The sequence below is a fragment of the Parasteatoda tepidariorum genome, chromosome 3, assembly GCF_982258835.1.
Source record: "Parasteatoda tepidariorum strain Cologne lab strain chromosome 3, Ptep-v5.0, whole genome shotgun sequence".
NCBI classification, from domain to species: Eukaryota; Metazoa; Arthropoda; class Arachnida; order Araneae; family Theridiidae; genus Parasteatoda; species Parasteatoda tepidariorum.
The window spans coordinates 53,627,119-53,652,928 of record NC_141757.1 but is presented as its reverse complement, the minus strand read 5'-3'; the positions used below and the strand labels follow the sequence as shown (position 1 = coordinate 53,652,928).

Genomic DNA, 25,810 nt, shown 5'->3' with positions numbered 1-25,810 from the left:
ATTTTTTGCACTTTTTAAGGGCATTAGTTGAGATTTTTTAGGTCATCAAAATCCGGGCTCTACTTATAACTAGTCCTGTCAAGACTAAATAGTTATCTTACATCACATTTTATAAAATTCTGTTTATTGTTTAAGTTTTTTAAAATATTTTGTATTTAAATCTGTTTCTTTTAGGGGCTGAGCGGTTTCTCAATGACATGAAAGTAATGATGGGATTCTATCCATATCCTTACCACTATTGGAGAATTGTGTGGAAATTTGTTGTTCCCGCTCTAATTGGGGTAATTCATTCTTTATATAAAAATTTTGCTCACATACCATTAAGTCATAAGAATAAGAATACCAGAAATGTTTCAATACTTTTAACATTTCATGTTCTTTTTACACTAAAATGTCATTTGTCTACTGAATCTCCAGAGTCAAACTCTCTATGGGGTTCATCCATAGAAAGTCTTAGTCAACAGTGCCTCAGTCTTCAAAAAGTGTCTTATGCTATCCTTGAGCTTTTATAGCAATTGAGACTCATGGATTATGGGAAATTTAATACGTTAACTCTCAAATTTAAGAAAAAAATTTGGTAGTTTGATTTAAAGTGCAACATTTTACAAGGCAAAACTATCTAGCTGGCCCTTATTTATACAATCGCTAATGGCATGCTTGTGAGTCATGTTTTGCTCCATATTCAAAATTTGAATTTATTATAGATGTTTTTTAAAATGAATTGATGTAATAAACTTAAATTTCAATACAATCGTTTAGAATCATAAATAGTAGAAATTTAATTAACCTAATGTTTTTAATAAAATTTTTACCATTGGTGATTTTAAATGTTTTTATTGAAATTTAATTTTATCTCAAAGAATTAGGTAGTTTTATGCAATGAAGTCTAAAGTTCTTTCATGTAATAATTAAATTTATAGAACCGTAAACAATTAAAATTGTTATTCTTTATTTTCCTAATTCAATGTAGTTATAGAGTAAATTTTTTCCACATCTTATGCTAAATTTTTAAAAAAAAGATTATTGCTAAGCATTTAATCTGTATGTGCTGTAAAGGTATGAAAATACATAGTATAAAAGTTAAAATAATTCTATCTTAGTAATGACTTAAAAATTTTAGTAAATGATGTCTTTCGATGGTGGGCACCTATCGATAATGGTGTGAAAAATTTAAATAAATAAAGATTAATTGATACTATTAAGTTGAATACATTTTTTTTGAAAAAATCAGAAGGACTTATAAAATTTTATTGCTCTAAATGCAATAATTAAAAATATATTGTAAATGTTTGTATAAATATTAAGTAATGTTTAAAGTATGTTAATGTATTGTTATATATGTGTCAATGTTCTTAAGACAAATTTAAAAATAATAATAAAAAATAAAACAAGATCAATAGAAAAAGGAACGAATATTACAATATTCTTTCCTTTTTCTATTGATCTTGTTTCATATTGTAATCTGTTCAATTGCAGTGTTTTTTATAATATGTTTTAAGAAATTTCAAAAGTGTATGGATTATTATTATTTTTAATAATGCATAATTTTTTATTTTGTTGGGTTTAAGTATTGAGATTAAACTTTAAAATGACTTTTGCTAAATCTCATTGCAGCTTATTTTAATGCTTAAAGAATCATAGCAAAAATGAAATTAGGATTTATAAAAATTCATTAATTGGACTCCTTATGTGTCAAAAATGTTGTTTTACTAGATATCTTGGCAGTTTATCAATAATAATGTTCATCTCACCTAATTTGAATTATTTATTACTTGTAGTGTATTCTCATATTTTCCTGTATGAACCTAAAGCCTACTGAGTATGGTGAATATGTTTATCCTAATTGGGCTACTGCTGTTGGATGGATATTTTCCCTAATATCAGTTGCTGCCATACCTTTCGTTGTTGTGCTGAAAATATGCCAAGCTAAAGGCCCCATTTTACAGGTATTATCTTAATAAAAAGTGTCAAATATACTTAAGCATTATTGGCAGTATTGCTCTATATTGCACACAAAGTATTTTGTGATATCTTGTATAATTATAAATTAGATATTAATTAAAAAATCATAATAATTTGTGTTCTGTTTTCTAATATACGGTCATATTCTTAGCGCATTCGTGTCTTACTGGAACCCACAGAAGATTGGGGACCCAAACTCCAAATGCACCGCATGGAAACACACAGTCCAAAACATACTGACTCGCAAGTGCCCCTTGCTCTTCCAAATTATGATCCGGATGGTTATGGTGACAACGACTTTGGTGGTGATAACCTTGGCAGTAAACTCAGCATTGGTGATGACAGTAACTCTGAGTTCGAAGGTCTACGCCTCAACATCCCATCACACGTCACAGAGACGGGCGTGTGATCGTGTACGAAACTGACACACAAAAAACTACGTTAGAATACATTCTTGTGCCTCGTGTACGCGTGCCACATCAAGTTCCTGAGTAGGGTGCTTCTCTGTAGAACAGACTTCTGATGTAAGAGCCCTGGAACTGCCGGCGAAAATTCAAGAATATTCCTGCAATTTTGCAGCGTTTAAAGTGCCCTTTTTTTAATGAAAAACCAAATGTATTCTAAATCAAACTTGCAGCTGCATTTTCATCTTTTTTTTCTCTCCTTAAATGTTTGGTAATGATGAAATTTACTTAATATGTTTTACTCTGACGAGGCTGGTCCTTTAAATATTTTAATTAAATTAGACTGAGCTGTGAAGAGTTTTAAAAGTAAAAATTATTTTTCATGATAAAAATACTAATTTATTTCTTAAAAATTGGAGTTTAACCAACAACATAAAAGAAAAGAAAATAAAATTGTAATGAAAGCAATCTTTAACTCTATTTATATGTTAAAAGATTATTTTAACAGTATAGTATTTGGAGTTTTTGTATTTTACAAAGCACCAGCCTTGTTATTGTTTTTCTTATTTATTATAAATAAATTTTTATGCATTTTAAAAATGGGTTGTTATCGATCTATTGTTATTCTTTGGGTTTTATTTATAAAATAAGAAGTTTTCTAATACTTTAAATTTTCCATATATTGTTCAGATTTTTAACATATAATTTAAAGAGATTTTTATTATATGTCCAAAATGAGTTTAAAGACCTCATCAGCTGGAATAGTAGTAGTATATAACGTATTTAGTAAATTACTTAGTTATTTTATAAATTGTCACATTTTTGTGATGTAATTATTGAAGATTAATTTCAAAAATTGAAGGTACAATTATACTTTTTAAAAAAAATCTAACTTTTCAAGTAAATTTCAGCAACAAGAGAATTTTAACATAACTATTCAGTTAAAGCATAAATATTTAAATCTGACTTTCTAATTTATCTCATTCTGTGCTTGTTTACAGTACCTGTATTTGATTTAAAAACTTCAAACATACATTAATATAGTTATTTTTTAATTATTCCTTAATGTTCTAACATTTTATCGTGTTTGTTATAGTTTTATGAAGGATTCCTTTTTACTACCAAGTGTTGTAAAACTGGATTGATTTTTATTTTAAGTTATTAAAAGTTTCTACTACTTATGTTTTTCATAGTTGGTGCTTTAATTTCATAAATGTATTTCCTTTATTTATTTTTGAATTGTTCCAAAATGTTTTAAGTTCTTCTAATGTTCTTTTTGAAACAATTGTAATGAAAATATTAATAAAAAAATGCATCAATTGCTTTTTAAAAATTGGTTAATTTAAATAGATTTTTGGATCATTTTAATTTGTTTCATTAATTAAACTATATATGTAATTTTGGTTTGCTGTTGAAACATAGCAACAACAAAAAATATATATTTTGATAAATTATAGTAATTGAATGCATGTGTAACAAGTGCTATACTTTTGGTTCTTCTACCTGAAGATAATCATCCGGTGATAAATTAACAATTAGACATATATTGCAATGTTAATTATGTAATTAAATTGGTTATTTTTTGCTTTATAAATGGAATATTTGACATATTTAATTACTCTTTATGAAACTTTCATTTTAAATATTTATAAATGTTGAAACATACTTGAAAATTTTTTGTTCTTTAAAGAGGTTTAAATTTCATCATGGTTGTTTTTATCATTTTATATCACATATTCAGTTTTGGGGAAGAAATAAGTATGCTCATATGTGCATAAACTTTCATCTTGCATACTACTGCTTCAAATCATTTTTTTCTTTTTGTTCATACCATTATCTTGTATAGAAGTTTGTATATAGCATGTTATGTATATGTGTGGCATATGTGTATAATATCTTGAATATATATACCGTTTCATATTACTCAGTGTCTTGTTTTGTTGACCTATATGTGCGTTGTTGTCATATCATCAAGTGCCGAATTACAGCTTTTTTTTCCAAAAGAGATTGGTGCATAGGTTGAAAAATTTATACCTTTATCAAAAGATTTGAAATTTATTACTCTGTAAAATTATGATCAAACTGTTGTTAAATTTTGTTTTGTATACATTCAAATTATGCTGATTATATCAATCATGTGATTTTTCATGTTGCTGATTATAATTTAATATTAAGTATTAATTATGTACATCAATAGATTTCTTAATAGTCTTCACTGAAGTATTTCTAAATTCAGTATTTAACAAAATTACAACCCAAGAACTATTTTGTTGTCAAATAATTATTGATTCTTTCATTTCTAGTTATGTGAATTCATTATTTTGTTGCATTTTTAGTAAGGGCACTATGTTGACCCATAAAGAAATAGAAGCCAACATTACTAAGCATAAAATCTCTGAGGTGCTTTCTTATTTTTTATAAGCAATTTTAAGCCATTTCATTGAAAATAAATATGAATAGAATGTGTGCTTGATTTACCTAAAAGTGTTAATCTAAATTTGAATTCAAATTTTACCATAAATTTACAAGTAGCACATTTTTTACTACTAAGATGTAAACACTAATTTAAAAAAACTCCATTTCTCAATTAAGAATTTTTCATTAGAAATTACTATCGAACTAAATTTTTGGTTATTAAAAAACAATTATTAGCACAATTAAATTATTAATAAAAATTTTAGTTGTTTTGGGTTAAATTGTAGTCTTTATTTATTTTAATTCAACTGACAATTCGAATGTTTTCCTATCTAATAAATTTGTAAACAAATACATTCTAGCTCAATGTAGTTAGCTCAAATATTTAAGAAAAATAGAAGCATTTTTTGAAACCTTATATATATTGTTGTAAAAAGGATTTTTAGAACTGAAATTAAAATCATTTTTATGCTCATTCATTTATTAAAATATGTGCTTGAAAGTGTGTTGCGAAAATTTATATTAATCTAAAATTCATATAAAAGAGCTTTGTTCATAATTAAAATATTGTAGGCAGCTTATTTTTGTTAAGGAATGCTGCAATTTTCAATTCTAAAGGTATCCACATTTTGATTATCTATGAGCACTTCAGTGAGATTAAAATAATTTATTAACCAAAAAAGCAAGCGTTTGTAATCATGGAGTGTAGAAAAAATTAGAATATATTTTTATGAGAATTAAGAAATATCAATTTTTCTTGTAAAATTTGTAAAATACATTGCCTTTTTACATACTTGAATTAAATTTAATTACAACTTACATAATTTACTTTCATTAAAATGTGAAATTTTCATTTATATTACTTTTTATTTACTTGAGATAATTGTAAATTATTTACTAGAGATGAAACTAGAAATCTTATTTCAAGATGAAATTTATTATAAATAAAGATATAGTATAAATTCAATTTTAAGTTATATGTGTATATTCATTTTGTGTACATAATTATAAAGATGAAAAGTTAATAATGCAATTAAAAAGTAATCAAATTTTATTAAATTATAATTATTTGATACTAGTTTTTAAAACTTTTCTCCTAAAAAAGAAAAATGTGCTTAAAAAACTGCCATCTCTTTGTAAAAAATATTTCCTGCTAGTTATGGATAATTAATAAGTTATCAGATAATTGATAAGTCTGTACTGGATAATATTGATAAGTTTTTATCTATATTTTCAAATAACTGCTTTTTGTCTAAATATTTTTGCTAATTGATTGTTTCCAAATATTTTCACCAATACTTGCTTTGTCATTAATGTCAGATCTCAATTTTCAAAAATTGTATTATTATTAATATAGTGTAAATTAATCATAATGAGGCATTGTTGATGATTTTAATGGAAAAAGAGAAATTAACATCAATTAAAACCGAATTAAGAGGATATGAGTCTGTTAAAATCGGTTTAATAACTGACTCTCTCTTAATTTTACCTTGTCTGCACAATTGTTAAACTATAGTTTATTGATTTGATCATGTGTTGTTTTCTTTCATACTATTGCTAGTCATATTTCCTTACCCACATTGTGCTTCCAAAAACATGCATTAAGCTTAAATTGTATTGAATACATATTTTATGATTGTGCCATGTTAAAATTGTGTGAATGTTTCGATTTTTAAACGCATCTTATACGACAAAAATAACAACAACAAAAATTAGTTAGAAAACTTGATGTTTATGTTACGTTAAATCGTCATCTGCCTAATTTTTAAGATTTTTTTTTCATTCAGTATGCAGTTATTTTCCTTTTAAATGAAATTAATTTATAAATTATAGATTATAAAGCCATGGATAATTTTTTGTCTGTATGAATGTTTTTAGAATAATCGTTATGATCAGTTTAATGAATTTCATGTACATTTTTAATTTAACCAAACATTGCTTTACTAACAACAATAGTTTTGTATCTTCCTGTTGTTTCAAAACTGCACTACAGTTTTGGAATGAAAATGTTGTTAACTAAAGGGTTCACCTGAAAAACACTGTATCCGAGGTTCGAGCATGTGTTATCTTTGGTGCATGCTATTATCATAGTGATATCATACACATTTATAAAAAAAAACACATTCATTTTCATAAAATATTTTTAATGTTAAAAATTATACTGTTGAAAATGTTGACTATGTTCAGTGCAGCAAAGGTGTGTTTCATTGTATCTGCTCTCTTTTCTTAATAGAAATGTGTATTGAAGTGGAATGTATGATAAAAATGTTCAATGTAATTAAAAAAAAATATTCCCTTGGAATTTTTTGATCTCATTATTTCATTCGTATGCCGCATAACCCATACTTTCATCAGTTCAAATTATTAAGAGGTCTTTGTATTAAATAGTGTACTTCATTGAAGTGCAATTTATTTCAATCAAGTACAAGATTTCAATTGTGGTTGTAACCGTGTAAAAAAAACTATATAAATTAGAAAAAGTTACTGAAATTCAATTTTAAAATTTGAAAGGAAATCCTAAATAAACAGGGTGCATTACGTTTTTTATAAAGTGCTTAAGGGTACATATTTTTTATTTACTTTTTTTAAGAGCCCTTGAAGGTGCTTTTTTAATTCAGGGTTTGTAAAAAATGCTTAATTTTCTATCGTTTAAAAAAAGATTTTTTCTTTGCCATTCTAAATTACAAAAAGGGCATGATTTTCACAATTTTCTCTGCAATATTTAGCAGAAACTAGTTATTTTATCAAGATCATATATGGTTTTTGAAAATGTTTTTGAATTTTATTGATCTTATGTTTATAAATTAGGAACTTTAAACGATAGAGAAGAAAAAAATTATTACTGCACAGATCCTAATTATGATTTTTTTTTTTTTTAGGAAAGTGATAAAAAATATTTTTTGAGTGCTTAAAAGGTGCTTTTTATTATTGAATGTTACTAAAAAGAATCTTTTTTTTTCTTAAAGCTTTTCAGGATATAAAAATATTTTCAAATTGCTCTTATGTAATTCATCAGTGTGCAAACATTCAATTTTTTTTTCTTTCTGTAATGTATATTTAAAATGAGTCGTACATATTTTTTAATCTTTTAATATCTGAAATACTGCAATAACATCAATATAATATAACAAAATATAATCACGTTATCCAATTAAATACTGACAGAAATGTAAATTTCCTGAAACTCCCATCTTTTAACCTTCAAACATCAATATTTAGTTTTAAAACTGCACACTATTTTTCGTGGCCAATATGTATCTGTCTATTTCTTTTTCTAATATTGCAAATGGCGCCTTATTTTGTAGAATAACATCGTGAAATTCCCGGACATCGAATTTATTTCCTAAAAAATTAAAAGAACTCATTATTATGAAATGTTAAAAATGTTTGCCATTTTAAAAGAAAAATCATATATATTACCTAGGGCATCTTCAGCTCTTTTCCTCAATTCTTTTATTTTTATTTCGCCATATTTATAAGCACAAGCCTAAAATGCATCAATGTCCAGTTAGTCAAATTTCAATTAAACGAAGTTTTACTTTTCCTTTCCTATCTAACAGAGCGACATGATATATAATTTATAAATCATTTTTTAAAAAAAAATATATAATTCATTCTGATCAAAAGATTTTTATTTAAACGCAACTTTACAAGTCACGCAACAAAGAAAAATAAAAGGGTGGTATTTTTCAATTAAGGCTTATAACCGACTATTTATGTCGCTTTGAATATTTCAATCATGTAATTGAAATTTCATTTCTAAACTATATAATTCTTTGCATATATTTTTTTAAGTCTATTATACGTAATTCTTTTATGCAAACACGAATTGAAAAATAATTTAAAAAGAAGGGAAGCTTCTTTTGAGTTTTACCTATATTTTTCAGCAATTTCTTACATATTAATATTCCAAAAAAAAATGTCAGTTACGCTTGATTATTAAAATACATACATATACTATTAATTAGCATATAATTGACAACCTTTTCTGAAATTATTGACCCCAAAATGTTTAATTAGCTTGCTAAACCATCCCGACCTCGGATTAAGGTAATTAATGGAAGAAACCGCTGTTCCGCTGAGGTAGCTCTCAAGTTCAGGGTATCAGCTACATTTTAGATTCTCAAATTCATGACTAATTCCTAGACTTTTTCATTACTTAACTAAGTTACTAATTTCTCCGACAAAAACACAACAAGAAATTTAAAAAAGCATTATAATAACATAAATTGAAATGATAGGTATAACCAAAACTGTTATACTCTGCATCCTCATATTTTTAAATTTTAAAAAACAGTAAAGAAAGAGTTGAAGCAATAAAATAGTTGAAAAAATACGAAAGTAAATAATTTTTTTCTGCAGAATTATATTCTAAAGATACTTTTTTTTGTTCATCCGAAAGGAAAGAAATACTTCTGATATTTATGTTCTCATTACGGAATTTAAAAAATTACCCAATGACTGACTTGCCTCAGCTAGAATTTTAAACTGATAACACAAAAAAATAATAACAAAAATTCTGAAATCGCAGAAGTTTAAAAGATAATTCGCTCTAGAAATGATGTTTTTTTTTTTTCATTTTTTGAAGGAACACCATAACTTTTAAAGAACATGATAAAAACATTTTATATTTTAATAAAATATGACTGTGAGTGGGGATTTTATTACAAATTCAGATGTTCGGAACACCATGAAATGCAGGGATATTTTAAATTCCATTTTAAAAATTAGATTTTTCAGTGACCTAAATCCATGATTTTCTTAAAAAAAAAATTGTTAAAATCATGACAAATTTTGTTCAATACCGAAAGTCATGACTTTCCAGGTGTGCGGATACCCTGTAAGTTAAATTTTTATAATTCTGGTTAAAAAGGAAGATAAAAAATATACATACAAATGAGGTTACAAGGAAAAAAAACGAAATCGAAATCTAACAAATCATAATTAAGGGAAAAGCGAAAGAACCTCAAAACCTGTTTATACAGAGCCTGTATAAACTTGAAAGCGTTAACCATTTTTTTTTTCAACTCCTCACCGGCAATCAAATACGTTTTGATATCTCTGATATTTGTCTTCCACAATTGTGATTAGTCAAATTTCGTTAGCGTTTTCACAGCTTTAATATAAATTATCGACCCCTTAAATGTATACTTTTTTTGCTAAATATTTAGCAAGATTTATAAACATATTTATTGACCCCTTCAGGATGAGAAAGAGAGCTTCCGCATATTCCAAGAGTATATGTGCGAAATAGTACGTATACGTACTTATATGAGATATAATACGAAAATACCATATTGAGGCACCTCATAGAAGAGAGAAGGCCTCCGCACGGGTTACCATGAACGGGAAATCCGATCCTTCAGTAGCCTGAACGTAGTGATATCTATCCAGTACTCAGTAACCCAAATGTTGTGACATCGTTCTTAAACCCCCACTACGCAGTTTTTGTTCGTTATGTCGGACTACTCATTTGACGCGAAAAATTTCTGTTTTAAAAATTACTTTGTGACTCTTAATTTTAAATCCTCTTCTAAATATTTAAAAAAAAATCTGAAGATGTTTACTTGTCCAGGCCATGTTATGTATCTGTCGACTTCCTTTCCTATGTTATTCAAAGATAAAGCAATGCGATCCGCCATGTAGTTAATAGCTTGATCACGAGTCCATCTAAAAATTTAAAAAATATGCAAATTAGAAATAAAAAATACACAAGCAAAAAAATCTATGTAACTAAACGTGGGGGTAGGGGGAAAAGAATAAAGGTTTAAATGTTAATAATTGTATTTAAATGTTAGCAATATTAAATATAAATATTTAATTTTTTTTTTATTTTTTACTTCATACATTTTATTTTTTACAGTGTTCGGCATTAAAGCCTCTAAAGTCTTAATAATATTAAAGTAATTGGAGCAACAAAAACGAAATTCGATTTTAACTCGTTTTTAAGTCGTCTCTTTTAAAATTGCATTAACTTAAACAGAAACATGATACACATATTTTTGCTATAAAACCATGTTTTATGTGTTAACCTCTTCACTACTAAAATGTAAAAGAATATAGCAAAAAATAAATTTTTTTTTTTACTGTTCCCAGTTTTTTTTTTTACTGTTCCCAGTTTTTTTTTTTTTTACTGCCATTAAGTCACAATGAGATAAACAAAATATGAATTATATTGCCAAAAGGCTAATAATTTTAGGTACACATGCGTGGACCTCAGATTTTAACTAAGAAAAAATATATAAATATTTCAAATGTTAAATTATACCTCAAGTAGGAAGAGATATGCATATTGTTTTGTCTCTCATGGGCTATTTCAATACAATGATGAATAGATTTAATAACTTAGAAGAAAAATAAATTTGAAAAAAATACGAACTTTTATTTAAGAACAATGCAACAATACATTGAACCTCAATTTTAAAACTGTTTTAATTATGAAAGCCATGCAAAATAAATAATTATTAAAAAGTATCTAACATTAATTATAAAAAAATATTTAATTCTTTGGGATAAAATTTCGAAATTATAGAAAAAAACACACGAAAATGAACATAACTCGAAATGCGTGTTTACAAAAATGGACACAGTTCGAAATGCGCGTTTATGAAAATGGACACTGTCTTTACTTACCCCATAACATGTATTCCAGTATCTACTACTAATCTACAAGCTCGGAACATTTCATACGAAAGATGTCCAAAACTGTAAAATAGAACAGAATATTGTACCATAATCCATTAAGAATAACATTAAAAAAAGAACTTTAAAATGTATTCAATCAAATATAATTTTCTATTGTTTGTTATCAATAAGTAAAATGTAATTTCAAAATTTACAGACTATTAAGCGGCTAATACTAATAATGCATTATTATTTCGTTGAATCATATTCTTACAGTGAAGGAAAATTAAACAAACACTAATAATAAAATCCTAAATTTATAATCATTCATTGAGAGCAATTATAAAAATAATATTGTTCAATCCAGAAAATGATTACTTAATTGCCATTTGTTTCAATGAGGTCTCACATTTTACATTTATTAATCAACCGTTACACTTTATATATTTTAAATTTAGTTAGAACCCATCAACCTATGAATGATTTAGTAACATCAATTAATAATATTAATGTTTAAAGCACCATTATTTTAAACCATAGGTTCCCCATCTTTTTTGTTCAAAATTCTACAAAAAAATAATTAAAATTAAATAAATAAATAAAAAATTAAAAAAAGAAAGAAAAAGGGAAACAATTCTAAATAAATGAAATTATAAAGTTTTGCTCAGTTATTATTTCAAGTATTTTAATTATCTTGTTATGATGCACTTCGATAAACATGCTTTTAAGTTATTGAAAATATACTTAATAATCAATGTATTTTAATTGGAAACTACTTTTTTTTTAAAAAATTTGATAAAAATAACTCGTATATGAAAAATTTTCACATATTTTTATGAAAATAAATTCAACACATCATTTTTTAGTTTAAATTAAATACTTAATTAAATATTGTTTTCGTTACATTTTATTTTAAAAAAAATTGAAATAGGTGATGTCGTTTATGGACGCCATCTGGTCGACCTGTTATTCATCTTCTGTGTTTTTCTAACACAGCTAATACAGAGTGAAATATATTTCAAAATTTTATCACGCATTATATTTTATAATTTGAGAAAACAAATCTGGATTTAATTATATTTTGATAATAATCCTTCGATTTATTAAATGAAAGAGAAAGCACACGAATGAATTAACAATATATTCAAGGCGTTTCTTAAAAACGATTTAAAAATAAATAAAAATTGACATACTTTAAAATTTTGAATAATAAAAATGCGATTTAAACAGATACAAGTCTATTTAGGTTATATATTAAATCGATCCTCAAGTGATCTATTCTGTAACTTAAATAAACTTGCATCTTTTTAAATCGCAAATTTATTATTCGAGAGTTTTAAAGTATGTCAATTTTTATTTACTTTTTACTAGAATAGATCTGCCTTTAGACGAATCTACAGATGGATGAATGGTGTGTGAATGTATCCTCTCTGTAGAACGGGATGGGACATACGTATATGTATATGTTGCTTGATATATGTATATGTTGCTTATATAATGATATGTTGCTTGATATATGTATATGTTGCTTATATGATGATATGTTGCTTGATATATGTATATGTTGCTTATATGATGATATGTTGCTTTACATATATGTATATGTGACATATATTATATGTTGCTTCCGAACCACCCTCAGGGATGCTTCCCAAACCGTCGCCAATAAGTCACTGTGAAGCTCTAGTACTACGTAAATAAAAGTACCGTAATTTAGAAACACATAAATTCCTAATTCATAAGGGGATCATGACACCGTTTAGTGCTAAAAACGTCAAGTATTTTCATTTCAGCACTAAGAAGCTTTTTTTAAACAATTTTAATAATAAATATTATTTTCTGCCAGATTGTTAATAATTCTCCGTCACCAAGACAAAAATTATGTATTTCAATACGCAGTCATTGCTAATTTCAGCTACAATTTTGCTTATGAACTTCTATCATTGTTACATTTATTCACCGTTTACTGAAGGGCAAAAGCGCCCACGTTAGAAACATATGTTTTAAACATTAAAATTATTCAGACATAATATATTACTAAATTATCTATTTACTTTATTTTTGACAAAATTAAAAATTCAGAAAGTTCCTCAACTTTCGTCGCTGCTTTAAATTTAATTACTCTACAACAAAATTTTTATATATGCAATTGTTATTCGACATTGCGAATTCGGAAATATTTTCTTAAAAGTACATACGGCGAGACACAAATAAATGTTTTCATTGACGTATAAAAGGATGGAGCAGTAATTTAACAATTTTTCATTAATTGAATAAAATCCTTGGTAAAGGAATTTCATGGTAACATTACAACCATATTATTAAATGTGTTTTTAAATACCTATCGTTAAACGAAATCTGCCAAATAGTTTCTGAGTTATAAAATTTTAAAAAAAGAGAAAATCGTAATTTTCTGTTTTTATTTGCTAAGACTTAATCCACCTATATTGTTAAGATTTTATATTTTGCCATTTAAAATTACTTATATTAAAACGATCCAAAAATTTATATACCTCACAAATCAAACTTTTCCCAACTATTATTAAATAAAATAATAAGTATTACAAATTATTTTTCGATTGGATTAAAAAGTCCTTGAGATATGAGGAAATGTGCAAAAAGCTGATTTTAGGGGGTTTAACTCCTGACTGAATATATTTTCCAGATTGCAGCTATAGATTGCAGTCCGCTATTTTGATAGTCAAAAATCCAATTTTGTTGAAAATAAGTTATTTTATTTAGAGGAAAAACGCTTTTGTATGTGATTCCATAACTAAATTGATTGCTAGCACTATTTGAACCATTAAGTGTGGTTTTTAGGGAGGGAAGAATCCGATCATTAGAACAAAAGTTACTTTTTTTCGTCTCACTGTAAAGCAATATTTCGCATGTATAAAGTATGTAAATTTTATTTTTGATCCTTACAATAAATTTGTAAGAACATGACATGAAAGTAATGATAAATATTTCTAAATAAATTGTTAAAGCTGTAAATAAACTTATAACTAAAGCTCTCTCTTCAAATATGTGAATATTGTGTATAGTTTTGTAGGATACAGAAAAATGGAGATACTTACTGTTGGTAAGGATCTCCTAACAATCCAAGCTCATAACCTAAATGTTCTGCATACAAGCCCCAACCCTGTGATTAAAAAAAAAAAAATATCACTAAATACTTTTTTTAATCACTTGCGAATAGTTGAATTAAAATTACTTCAATGCATATACTTACTTCAGTATAAGCGTCAGCTTCTATGCCATGCTTCCTGAAATCTGGTATATCCTTCATACCTTGTTCCATCGCATATGCAAACTTAAAATGAAAATAATTCTTTCAACAGGAAAGCTTTACATAAAGAATGCTTAGTATAACTTTAATAAAGTTTATACTGAATACAAAAGAAGTGATCTCTATTAGTTAGATACATAACCTTCTAACAATAAGATAAAAATCTAAGTTTATATGCTAACGAAGCATATAAACTTAGATTTTTTCTATACTTAAAATATTTTACAACACTTAAACTGCTTTCAACTCTTTTGCTTCTTTTAAAGGAAGTCATGACAAAGGCATGCTCATTTTTTATTTTTTTATTAATTTAAGAGAAAACTTATTAAATCATTAAAATAATTATGCGCATGCTTTTTTAGTTTATCATGCTAGTGCCAAAAAGCTTCTTAAATATTAATTGTATTTTTTATATACTTTTATTAATTATTAAGATTATATATAATGTATGTATAATGTCACACTTACCTGAAAATGATGTCCCGGTATTCCTTCATGTAGAGATAAGGTCGTAACATCATACCTTAGTCTAAAAAAATTTTTTTAAAAAGTATTACATTTTTTATTATAATGTACTCATATTAATAATTATTTTTTATCATAATATAATCATATTAATAAAGCATATATAAAAACGACTCATAGATTAAATACACAACATTTCTATTATTTCTCTGCTTCGATCACTGTAACAATTTTCAATTGTTCAAAGGATAGTCTCTGTGATGGTAGTAAAATGGCATAGAAAACAACATATAAAGGACAAATAAACAAGTTCGAGAAAAAGACGTGAGTTTGATTACCAACTTTCTACTAATAAGTACTTAGACACATGGGATAAAAAGGAGAAAAAATATTTTCATAAGTCGGACAAAGCCTCTATAAGTGACAATTAGAGCCCTCTTTTCGGGTCATGCTTTCAACAAGTGCTTGTATGCCCGCTAGTTGTATTTTCTTCTGCTCGACTTGAAAGATGTCATGGAGGAACCCTCGCTTATTTTGAATATTTTCGTATTCCTTAACTCCGCAATTCTCGAGTTAACCCTAAAACCTGAATCGCGGTGGCTCATGGAATAGAGCCCCCGCTTTTCAATAAGGGGAAGCAGGTTCAAATCCACCGGTCGATACGAATACTGTCTCCTGCATTGATCAAAGTTCTGATGTTCTCATCCATGTCTGCTCCTCACTTTAACGTCCGATAACTTAATTGGCAGAGGGAAAAGTCGATGCATTGCAGTTAGAGAGGAAAATATTCCTTGGTAGAACTCATTTTTGTAATGTTTCTTTTATTATTTTCCACAATAAATTATTACGGCCTAGTTGGTATGGAGTTGGGCCCATACACAAGAGGTCGTGGATTCGATCCCCGACTGCCGAAGACTGCCCGTGTAGTAAATGATGACTGATGCACGTTAAAAATTTCGAGTCACAAAATCCTCCATGTTCCCTTTACAAATCATACTTCTGGGGGTATTGATCCAGGAGTTTCCTTGTCTTCTGGATTGGGTTCAAAACTACAAGGCTACGTAGTTGAACATTAGTAGTCGTATACCCAAAATTGGGCCAGCTGTTCAACAACGGTTTCGAAATAAAATATAAATTAAACTATTACGTGTTGAGAAGGGGCTCTTCTATCAAGTGTTTGTTATTTGTTGTAAATCATATTTCGGCTAAAATTTATGAAAATGTTGACATTATCTTCAAAAAAGAACTGTTTCATGCACATCTCCTTTAAATTCCACGCATCCAGTTTCATTCATTTTCAAATTAGACACAATAAAAAGGTTACATACTTTAATTTTTGAAAGAAAGTATAACTCCTTGGAAATACATCAAACTTTTAAACGCTAAAAAGGGATAAATGAACTTGGAAATAGATTTAATAAAAATAAAATAAAAAATTTAAATTCATATTCAAGCAAAGTATAAAAGATGCAAATAATGCCCTTAAATAAAATGCAAATAAATTTTTAAAAACAATCTGAAATAATACGGTATTCTGAAACTTGTTTCCGAATTAAAAATGATATTTTTATGAGTTTTAAAAATTATGCTTCCAAGTGCATAAAAATAAAAATGAACTACTTTCAAATCATGCTTCCTTTGTATCTTACATAAAAATTGGCAAAAACAAGTTAATGTTTTATACTTAAATTTGTCTATAATTTGTTAAATCTGGGAAAATGTTAACATGTTTTTTTTACTATATTTTTCAAGAGGCAATGAATTATTGTTTTAGCGTCGTTATAAATCAACCAAATTTGTCAAAAAATTACAAATTTTAAACATTAGAAATTAAATTATAAGATATGCTAGGCATTATGCCTCAGTACTTTACCAGATCATTAAAAATGATTCTGCTTAGATTGTTTATCGGATTCCAAAATAGAAATTGAAACAGAAAAAAATACGAAATTTCTTACAAACTGGCGAGATTTGATGTATCCAAAAAGAATATTCCTGGAGTTGAATTATCAGGGGCAACTGGAATATAATAAGCAAGAGGTCCTCCTGTTAAATCTTCTGGGACAGCTTGAATTCTACATAAAAACAAAATTGAATAAAAAAAACACGTTATTCAATGTCTGTAAGAGAGGTTTTGATAGCTTACGTGAAACATTTTGGAAAGTAATAAACTAAGATGAAATTATTTAAAATAAAAATTATCCCAAATTTAAGTGTAGAAACAATTTTATAATAGTGTTACTGTGCTCATCATCATTTTCAGGAATGTTGCTCTAGCACTGTAATAAGATTCTTTCAAAATTAAAAGGTACATACGAATATTCTAACTTCATCATTGGATTATTTTATATTGTTTATAATACATACTTCATAAGGAAAATTATCACAAATTGCTTACAATAAACTTGGAATGATTTCAAATTATGCAAAACTATGATTCCTAAAAGAATTATTATACAATACCAATCAAAATTAAAGGCTTAAGTTCCTACTTATTCATCATTCAAAATTTAATAAGGATTTAATTTAAATTATTTTTATAATATTCTTAACTAGAGTAATTTTGAAAAACCACAGAAAAGCTTAAAAGGAAATGGTGGACGAAAACAATGCAGATTATAAAAAATTTTTTTAAATTTTGAGAAATTCGGTTTTTTTCTTGGAAGCTCGAAAATTTTTTAATTTCCTTATAGCATTAATTATAGCAATCGATTAGAGCACAGATTTAAACAACAGAAAAGTAATAACTAATTTAAATCGTAAACTGTATTACTGTATGTTTATTTGAATATAATTGATTCAACAAATGGTTCTGGAAAAAAAATTAGATTATTTATCATTTTAAATTATATAAGATTTCATAAATTCCGTGACAACCTGATAAATCGTTTAAAAACTTGAAATGTTCTATTTTTTTAATTGACGGTTGTTCATTAAAGTGAATAAAATCAAATTACGATTCAGTATCTAAAATAGAATCTGGCAGGAAAATATGTATTTTTTTAATAAGTTTTTGCAAGGAGAAAAAAATTCGGGTGAAATTATAGTGCTCTATGGAGAAAAAAAAACATAATAAAACCAAAATATGCGGATCAATTATATTTAAACCATTTAATTGGTAATTTTTCCGTTCATCTAGTAACGGTTTACGGACATTCTGGTTTTCAAAAATATAATTCTTAATACCTCACATTTAGTAAAAAATACAAAACTGAAAAGTAAATTTAACCAAATAAATGGTTTTTACCCCATTCTGTAAAGTATCATGATAAAATAAAATTTCATCACATATTATAAAACCATATTTAATTGTTTATTTTACGAAAATCATTACCAAAGCGCTTCTTAGTGCGTTTTCTAATATTTAAAGAAAATTGTCTAAAATGTTATTTCAATTTTAAATGTCTTTAAGTTTCATTTTATTTTCAACCAGTCTAATTAGTATTTCAGTTTCTCTCTTTTATTTTATTTTATTTTATTCTCTTTTATATTAATTTAGCATTTTAATTTTTCTCTTAAAAAAATATTTTCATTTTAGATAAGTTTCTTTAATTTATAAATCGGTGTTTAACACTTAATGAGAAAAATGTAAGTGTAGTTTTCATCATAATTTTTTATCTTACTGCAATTTCGTTCGAGGTATATGCTTGAATATTTCCGAGAGTTTACGTGGGATAGTATTTTCCAGCATGTTTCGGTAAGTCTGTAATGCTTCATCCTACAGAAATAAAAGGGTACATAAAATAACTTCGGTTGAATTCATATAATATTAAGTATATAATAATGACTAAAAATAGGCAGCAAACAAAATTAATTTATCTCTGAAAAGAATATGCTATCAATCATTTTTAAACATTGCACAAATTAATGTATTCAACTGGTTAAAAAGGTAATTTCAACGAAAATTTCGATTTTTTTTTTATTATCTATATTTAAACTTTAGTTCATTAGCTTTCCCAAACCCCTTAAAGTTTTTATTTCAAATTTCAAAATTAAAAATTCCGATTAAACAAATTTTTATTTAAAAATTTTTATTTCCGATTTTCAGAAATGAAGTTACAGTTGTTTTTTTCGTACGTTGACAGGCGAAACAGAAACGAAAAGCAAATTCACGAAAACGAACTAAAATGTTTTTTGTTTTTTATCTTTATTTTTTTTTATTTTAGCCCTAATTTATTTGAATTAATTATATTTTTATGAGAAATAAAATTAATTTTCGAATTATTAATTTTATATAATCAAAATTTTCTTGCTTTTTAAACTAATTTCTAATGAACTTTTAACTTTGAGAAAGTTTCTTTACACTAACACACATAACAAAAAAAATTTATAATAGAATTCTTTTAAATTTTTTATGTGAATTTTGTATAATGTTAGAAATATTTCGAACTAAAAGCTAAGGTCTAAGTTTGAATTTGTTATTTTTATCAAACTTTAAGTACGAATATTTAGAATTTTTTTTTAAAAAATTCGATATTAAATAATGTATTTAATTAATTGAATTTTTTCTATTGAATTTTTTTTAAGATTTTAATTTAAAACGTATTTATTTTGAAATTTATGCATAACATTTTGTTGGAGTCGGGTAGCCCCGCTCACTTAAGGAGTATTGCTTATATTTCTGTATAATACTGAGTAATAATCAACATTTTTGTATGTTTCTATTGTTTTATCATCTAATTAAATAATGCAAAAAGAATAAACCAAAAAAAGAATAGTTAAACTTAAAAAAATAGAAATTTAAAAAAACATGTTTTTCAGCTCTTTTCAAAATGTGTCGGGTAGCCCCGCCCAGTTACAAAAATTGTGCTTTTTGGCTATTTTTTCAGGTGTAAATGAGAATGACCAGTGTATTGACAATAGATAAACCTCATTTATCATTTTTATCACAAAATTATTTTATTTATTAAATATTTATATACTTTTAGTGAATTCTATAATTTAATAACAACAAATGTCACACTTTTATCATTATTAATGTATATTAATATAACGAAAACGTAACGTATATTAATATAACGAATATTAAATATTTAACGAAAATAATTTAAGTCACAATAATTAAAAACAATAGTTGTTTTTCAATATAAACTTATTAGGTTGATTTCTTCTTATAAACTTAATATAAAATACTTCTTATAAAATTAGAAAATTCACTTTGTATTTTGATTGCATTCAAATGCTTCTGTAGATTGATTCGTTCACAAATAAGTGAAAATAAATAAGTAAGCAAATAGCTTATCATAATATTTATGATTTCTTGATGTTAAATTTAATTTGGATATATCAATTACATTTTAAAAATATTTAATTTTTCATTTTTAAATATATAAATTTATGTTTCATATAATATTAAAACATATATTTGTTGTTAAAAATGCATATAACATTCAAATTTGAAGTAATAAAATAATAATCTTTGCAACCGTACATTTATCGACGAAATAAAATTGGGCGGTGATAGCCGACATTCATGTGAGCGGGGCTACCCGAAATCCAATTTTTTTGTGAATTTGTAATTACTCGAACAGTTTTTTACATACAAACTTCTTTCTCTGTGCAAATTAAACCTAAGACTACATACTTTAATGCTGTATGTTTAGAAAAAAATATTTTTTTAGTATTAAAATGAAGTTTAATCGAAACATTCAACCAATTTTTCTTAATTTCATGACTACTGTATTCAACATATTTTCAAAACTATTGTTTATCATGTTACCAGCTGCATAAATACTTGAAACTTTGAAAATATTCTTCTTTTAATATAACAATTAATGTCCGATGGCCCATTGACTTGAAAAAATATTCTATACATATGAAATTGACAGTGGGCGGGGGTACCCGCTGGGCGGGGTTACCCGACTCTCCCCTAAGCGTGCCATGAAAGATTTGTAGTTTTTAAACTCAAATTTGCCCTCTTTTTAACAAATATTTTATGAATTTTTAAACTTTACTTTAAATTTATAATTTTAGGTCTCCAGCTTATCAAGATTAAAATTAAAGTTTTAATTGAGACTATTTTTAAAAAAAATTACGTCTAAACCAGTTGGATAAAAAATCAAAATATTAAACTGAAATACTTTTTATCTAACAACTAGGTTTATATTGACATGCAATTCCTATAGCTCGAAAAGATTTTTTTAATAAATTAGACGATTATTTTAAGAAATGAAATCAGACACAAAAACACATTTCATCAAACAGAAACTTTTTTGGTGGCAGATTTAAACTTCTGATTACTAAGATAAACGACAATCTTTAAGATATGGTGTCCCAAAAGTTCAGTCTTACAAATACACGAAAGTTCAGATCCCATAATGTTATATTTATTTCAAGACAAATAAAAATAATTTTTAATACTTTCATGTTATTTATTTTAGTATCTATATTAATAATGATCAAAAATATCTTAAACTTTAACATTGAAAATTTTACATTTAATGAAACTAAGCAATTTTAATTGATAAAATATTTTTTATGAATAAAATTGATAGAATTCCTGAAAAAAAGGTACGTCAAGTTTTATACATCTAGAACTATTCAACGAAAATTACTCAAGTTTCATATTTGATTATAACTTAAGTTTACGTAGTTTGAGAGCATACAAAACAGTTTTTTTTTTAAAAAAGTTAAAAAGCACCTTTCAAGATTCACTAAATCTTTCAAGGAATGGCCATATGTCATATCGTTATTATTATAACATTTTTATGTAAAAACATCAAGACACTTATTTTTCAATTTAAAGAATGCTCTTATACGTGAGAAAATTTACAAGCTTATCAAGTAGAAAATAAGATACAAAACAAAGAAAGTATTTAAAACCAGTACATACTCCTGAATTAAAATGCTGCGCTTTATTGTTGCGGAGATATTCATTGAATTCCTTACGAGTGTAATTGAAACCCAGAGTTTGAATTACCTAGAATAAAAACAAAATTTACAAGCATCTTGTTAATTGCAAAAAACTGATTAACTTTTTAAGAGAAAAAAGTTTAATTAATAATAGCGACAACTGAGAAGCAACATCTACTAACTCAGAGACAAACCTAATTTGAAAAATCTATACAACATAGAATTTTATAAATACCAAGAAATTGAAATCTTTAACATGAAACATATACTATGTATAACCAATGCGAAATATTTACTGTTTTGAAATTATATTTGTGTTATTTAACCAACTAATGCGTAACGTTTCATTTAGAAATGGTTATAAAACTGTATCATAAGTTTGTAAATTTTTTGCATATAAATTTTTATAACTTACCTCATCATGCATTCAGTATAGATAATGCAGCTTTTTTTTTGCTTTCAAGTCTAAATCCCTAGCACTTATTCGCTTTGTCAAAAACAAACTGTTAAGTCTGCTTAGTTATAAATTAATTTCTATTCAGGAAATTAATTATTTGTATTAAATACATACTAGAATACTTCCTTCTTAGTTTAGATGTATAATTTTAGATTTTGATATCGTTTCCACTCTTTAGTACCCATCTCTCCAATAATGCAACAAATTTACATTTATAGAAAAAACAATATGTACTCTAGTTTAAAATAAAAATCTGTTGACAAGCACAGAATAATTTCACTGCTAAAATATTGATCGATATGCTTCATATAAAAGTTTTAAAAAAATTCTTTATGTCTAAACAGCATGTACGAAGGAAAAAATTCCAATATATATCTATATATAATTTTTCCGTTCATATAATAACGGCTAGCTGGAAATTCTGGTTTTCAATATTATAGTTCCTATTTCCTCACATTTAGTAAAAACAGTACAAAATTTAACCGTTAAATAGCAAATTTAATCGTTAAATAGTTTTTATGACTTGCTCAGAGGCATCATGGTAAATTACCAAATTTTATCTCATATTATATTGTTCCATATTTCCATATATCACTCCATTCTATACCATATTTTATTGTTCATTTTAGCAGAGGAATCCGGTAAAAATTACCGAACCTTTTGGTGTTTTCATAGAGCCAGAAACCAGATTTGGTGTTCCCACAGAGCCAGAAAGCTTACCATATCCAATTACTTTTGACCATGCTTCAGTGTACCGCTGATATAGGATAAAACAGAATATTATGAAATAGTAAAGAGTTATGTTCTACGCTTTTTTCTTTTATTTAAAATAAGTTTTTAAAAAAATCTCCATAATGGTCGAGAATTTTTGTGGTGTATCGCTTATGGTCATGTATGATATTTTAAAATGCGATTAAATTTTTAATAAATATAATTTTGAAACTTCCTAAATATCAAACATTGAATAATATCTTACTTTGTCCATTTCTAATGTTATTCTCAAAACTTCCGCTACACCCATATCATGAATTTTTTGCGCCGTTACGTTGGAGTCCGCCAAATAATACGATAGTCTTTGCCTGTAAAATTCGTTTCCATTAGGAAGAGCACTGACTCCAATTGCCGATCGAGAACTGGGTCGGTATTCCTGAAATGAAAAGTAGTTTTAAAAATGAAAAGTACTAAAAATGAAAAGTAGTTTTAAAAATGAAAAGCACTAAAAAATGAAAAGTAGTTTTAAAAATGAAAAGTACTAAAAATGTAAAAATGAAAAGTACTAAAAATGAAAAGTAGTTTTAAAAATGAAAAGCACTAAAAATGAAAAGTAGTTTTAAAAATGAAAAGTACTAAAAATGAAAAGTAGTTTTAAAAATGAAAAGCACTAAAAAATGAAAAGTAGTTTTAAAAATGAAAAGTACTAAAAATGTAAAAATGAAAAGTAGTTTTAAAAATGAAAAGCACTAAAAATGAAAAGTAGTTTTAAAAATGAAAAGTACTAAAAATGAAAAGTAGTTTTAAAAATGAAAAGCACTAAAAAATGAAAAGTAGTTTTAAAAATGAAAAGTACTAAAAATGTAAAAATGAAAAGTACTAAAAATGAAAAGTACTAAAAATGTAAAAATGAAAAGTACTAAAAATGAAAAGTAGTTTTAAAAATGAAAAGCACTAAAAATGAAAAGTAGTTTTAAAAATGAAAAGTACTAAAAATGAAAAGTAGTTTTAAAAATGTTAATAAAAGGTAATTTCAATTAGAAATGCATCATTACATTGAAATTACGAAAAAAATATATTTATTTATTTATTTATTTACCGACTAGAACTGAATATAACGTTCTTCGCTATGGAAGGTGCCAGAAGTGCTTATTTTTCGTAACCTGGTGAGCACCTTGTAACCAGAGTCACGGAAGCGAGCAACATTACCCACGTTACACTACCACAAATACCCGTTAATAGGGTTTGCCACATTCATACATCACACACTACAGAGGAGAATACACAGAGAGAAACATCCATGCCCTGAGCAGGATTCGAACCCGCATCCATAGGCTTCGCAGTCAGGCACGCTAACCGCTCGGACACGTGGCCGGCTTAAGAAGAAATATAGTTTATCATACAAGATATGTTTGCCATCTATACTATGGCTCCAAATTCATCACTGAATCAAATCCATAAATCTTTCCTTTCTTAAATTACAATGGGGTATAGATTTTTTGTTGCACTTATACAAACACTTGATCTTATCTAATTCGGTTGTGGAGATTTCAAATCTAAAATCAGTTTTGCTACTAAAGCTACAGATTTTTTTAATGACATTTTTAGTCTATTTTTTTGTCGAAAAGTACTTGTTTAAAAATAACAGTATACTTAAAAGGGAGTCGCGTTAATGAGGCGACAAACTTCTAGGGGAGTTAGGGCACATCATCAGGATAACAATTGCACAAGAACCAATATCCGGAAATGTTGTCATCATATTCCACTAGAGGCGCTTCCCTATTTTGAACTGCTTCTTCATGTACTTCTAAACTGGTCATAATAGGGAAGTATTTCTAGTCGCGTAAGACGACATCCTATGCAATTTTAATCCTGATGGTGTGCCCTAAATCCACTAGAAGTTTGTCGCCTCATTAACGCGACTCCCTTTTAAGTATACTGTTTTTTTAAGTTTGCTGCAATATTTGTGCGGCCCTCTGTTATGCATAACGTCTTTAAGCTTGTACATTTTGACAAAAAATAGACTAAAAATGTCGATTAAAATAAACTAGTTCGGAGACAGAAACCGATTGCTCATTTGAAATCAGTGACTGGAAAATATCCAAGTTCTGTTTTTAAAAAAATCTCAGGCAACAGAAAACAAGTAAATAAATAAATGTTTTCCAGTGTTTTTCATTGTCACAGTTTCCAGTTTCATGGATTATGTTCACAATGTCTCAAGCATATACTTCAATATAATTATTATTAGAAATTAGCATTGGAACAAAAGAAAATGACTTTTTTTTTGGTTCAATTTCATGCAACCTCTAAAGCCCGCAAATAAAGAGCTTAAGTTAGTTTATAGTTATTTGTTTTAAATATTTTTGCTTTAAGACCTAAAAATGAATAGCCGTAATCTAAAATCATGCACAAAATGCTTTGCACTTTAGTTAAAACTGTAGAATCTCATCAGGTAGAGACACGCAATATAAATAAAGCAAATGAAAATAGCAAAAGATTTTGCAATGCGAGACAAATATAAATTAGAAACTTAATGATGTGCCAAAATCCATCAATTATGGTTAGATATTTTTAAAGTTATTTTTCGGGCAGCCATTTGATTTTTATAGAAATATTTCTAATCAAAATATC

The 25,810-nt window shown here is 26.4% G+C and overlaps 2 protein-coding genes across 8 annotated transcripts in view; one reads left to right on the top strand and one right to left on the bottom strand.

Annotated features, from left to right (window-relative positions):
* Positions 1 to 7,083, top strand: part of LOC107446082 (sodium- and chloride-dependent glycine transporter 1) — a 141,008-nt gene extending 133,925 nt beyond the window's left edge. For all 7 annotated transcript variants that reach the window (XM_043051571.3, XM_043051595.3, XM_043051592.3 and 4 more), the window contains 3 exons: positions 175 to 281; positions 1,779 to 1,946; positions 2,114 to 7,083. In XM_043051571.3, the coding sequence (XP_042907505.1) occupies positions 175 to 281; positions 1,779 to 1,946; positions 2,114 to 2,371 (533 nt within the window). In that variant the 3' untranslated portion in view covers positions 2,372 to 7,083. The remainder of the gene's footprint in view (positions 1 to 174; positions 282 to 1,778; positions 1,947 to 2,113) is intronic.
* Positions 7,084 to 7,855: 772 nt separating this feature from the next.
* The window catches only part of LOC107446098 (uncharacterized), a 32,845-nt gene continuing 14,890 nt past the window's right edge, over positions 7,856 to 25,810 (bottom strand). Inside the window, exons 8-18 of the mRNA XM_043051622.3 lie at positions 23,445 to 23,615; positions 21,992 to 22,078; positions 18,783 to 18,877; positions 17,118 to 17,234; positions 15,163 to 15,223; positions 14,638 to 14,718; positions 14,483 to 14,547; positions 11,415 to 11,486; positions 10,349 to 10,451; positions 8,202 to 8,268; positions 7,856 to 8,124 (exon numbers count right to left, since the gene is read on the bottom strand). Of these exons, the coding sequence (XP_042907556.2) occupies positions 8,003 to 8,124; positions 8,202 to 8,268; positions 10,349 to 10,451; positions 11,415 to 11,486; positions 14,483 to 14,547; positions 14,638 to 14,718; positions 15,163 to 15,223; positions 17,118 to 17,234; positions 18,783 to 18,877; positions 21,992 to 22,078; positions 23,445 to 23,615 (1,041 nt within the window). The 3' untranslated portion in view covers positions 7,856 to 8,002. The remainder of the gene's footprint in view (positions 8,125 to 8,201; positions 8,269 to 10,348; positions 10,452 to 11,414; positions 11,487 to 14,482; positions 14,548 to 14,637; positions 14,719 to 15,162; positions 15,224 to 17,117; positions 17,235 to 18,782; positions 18,878 to 21,991; positions 22,079 to 23,444; positions 23,616 to 25,810) is intronic.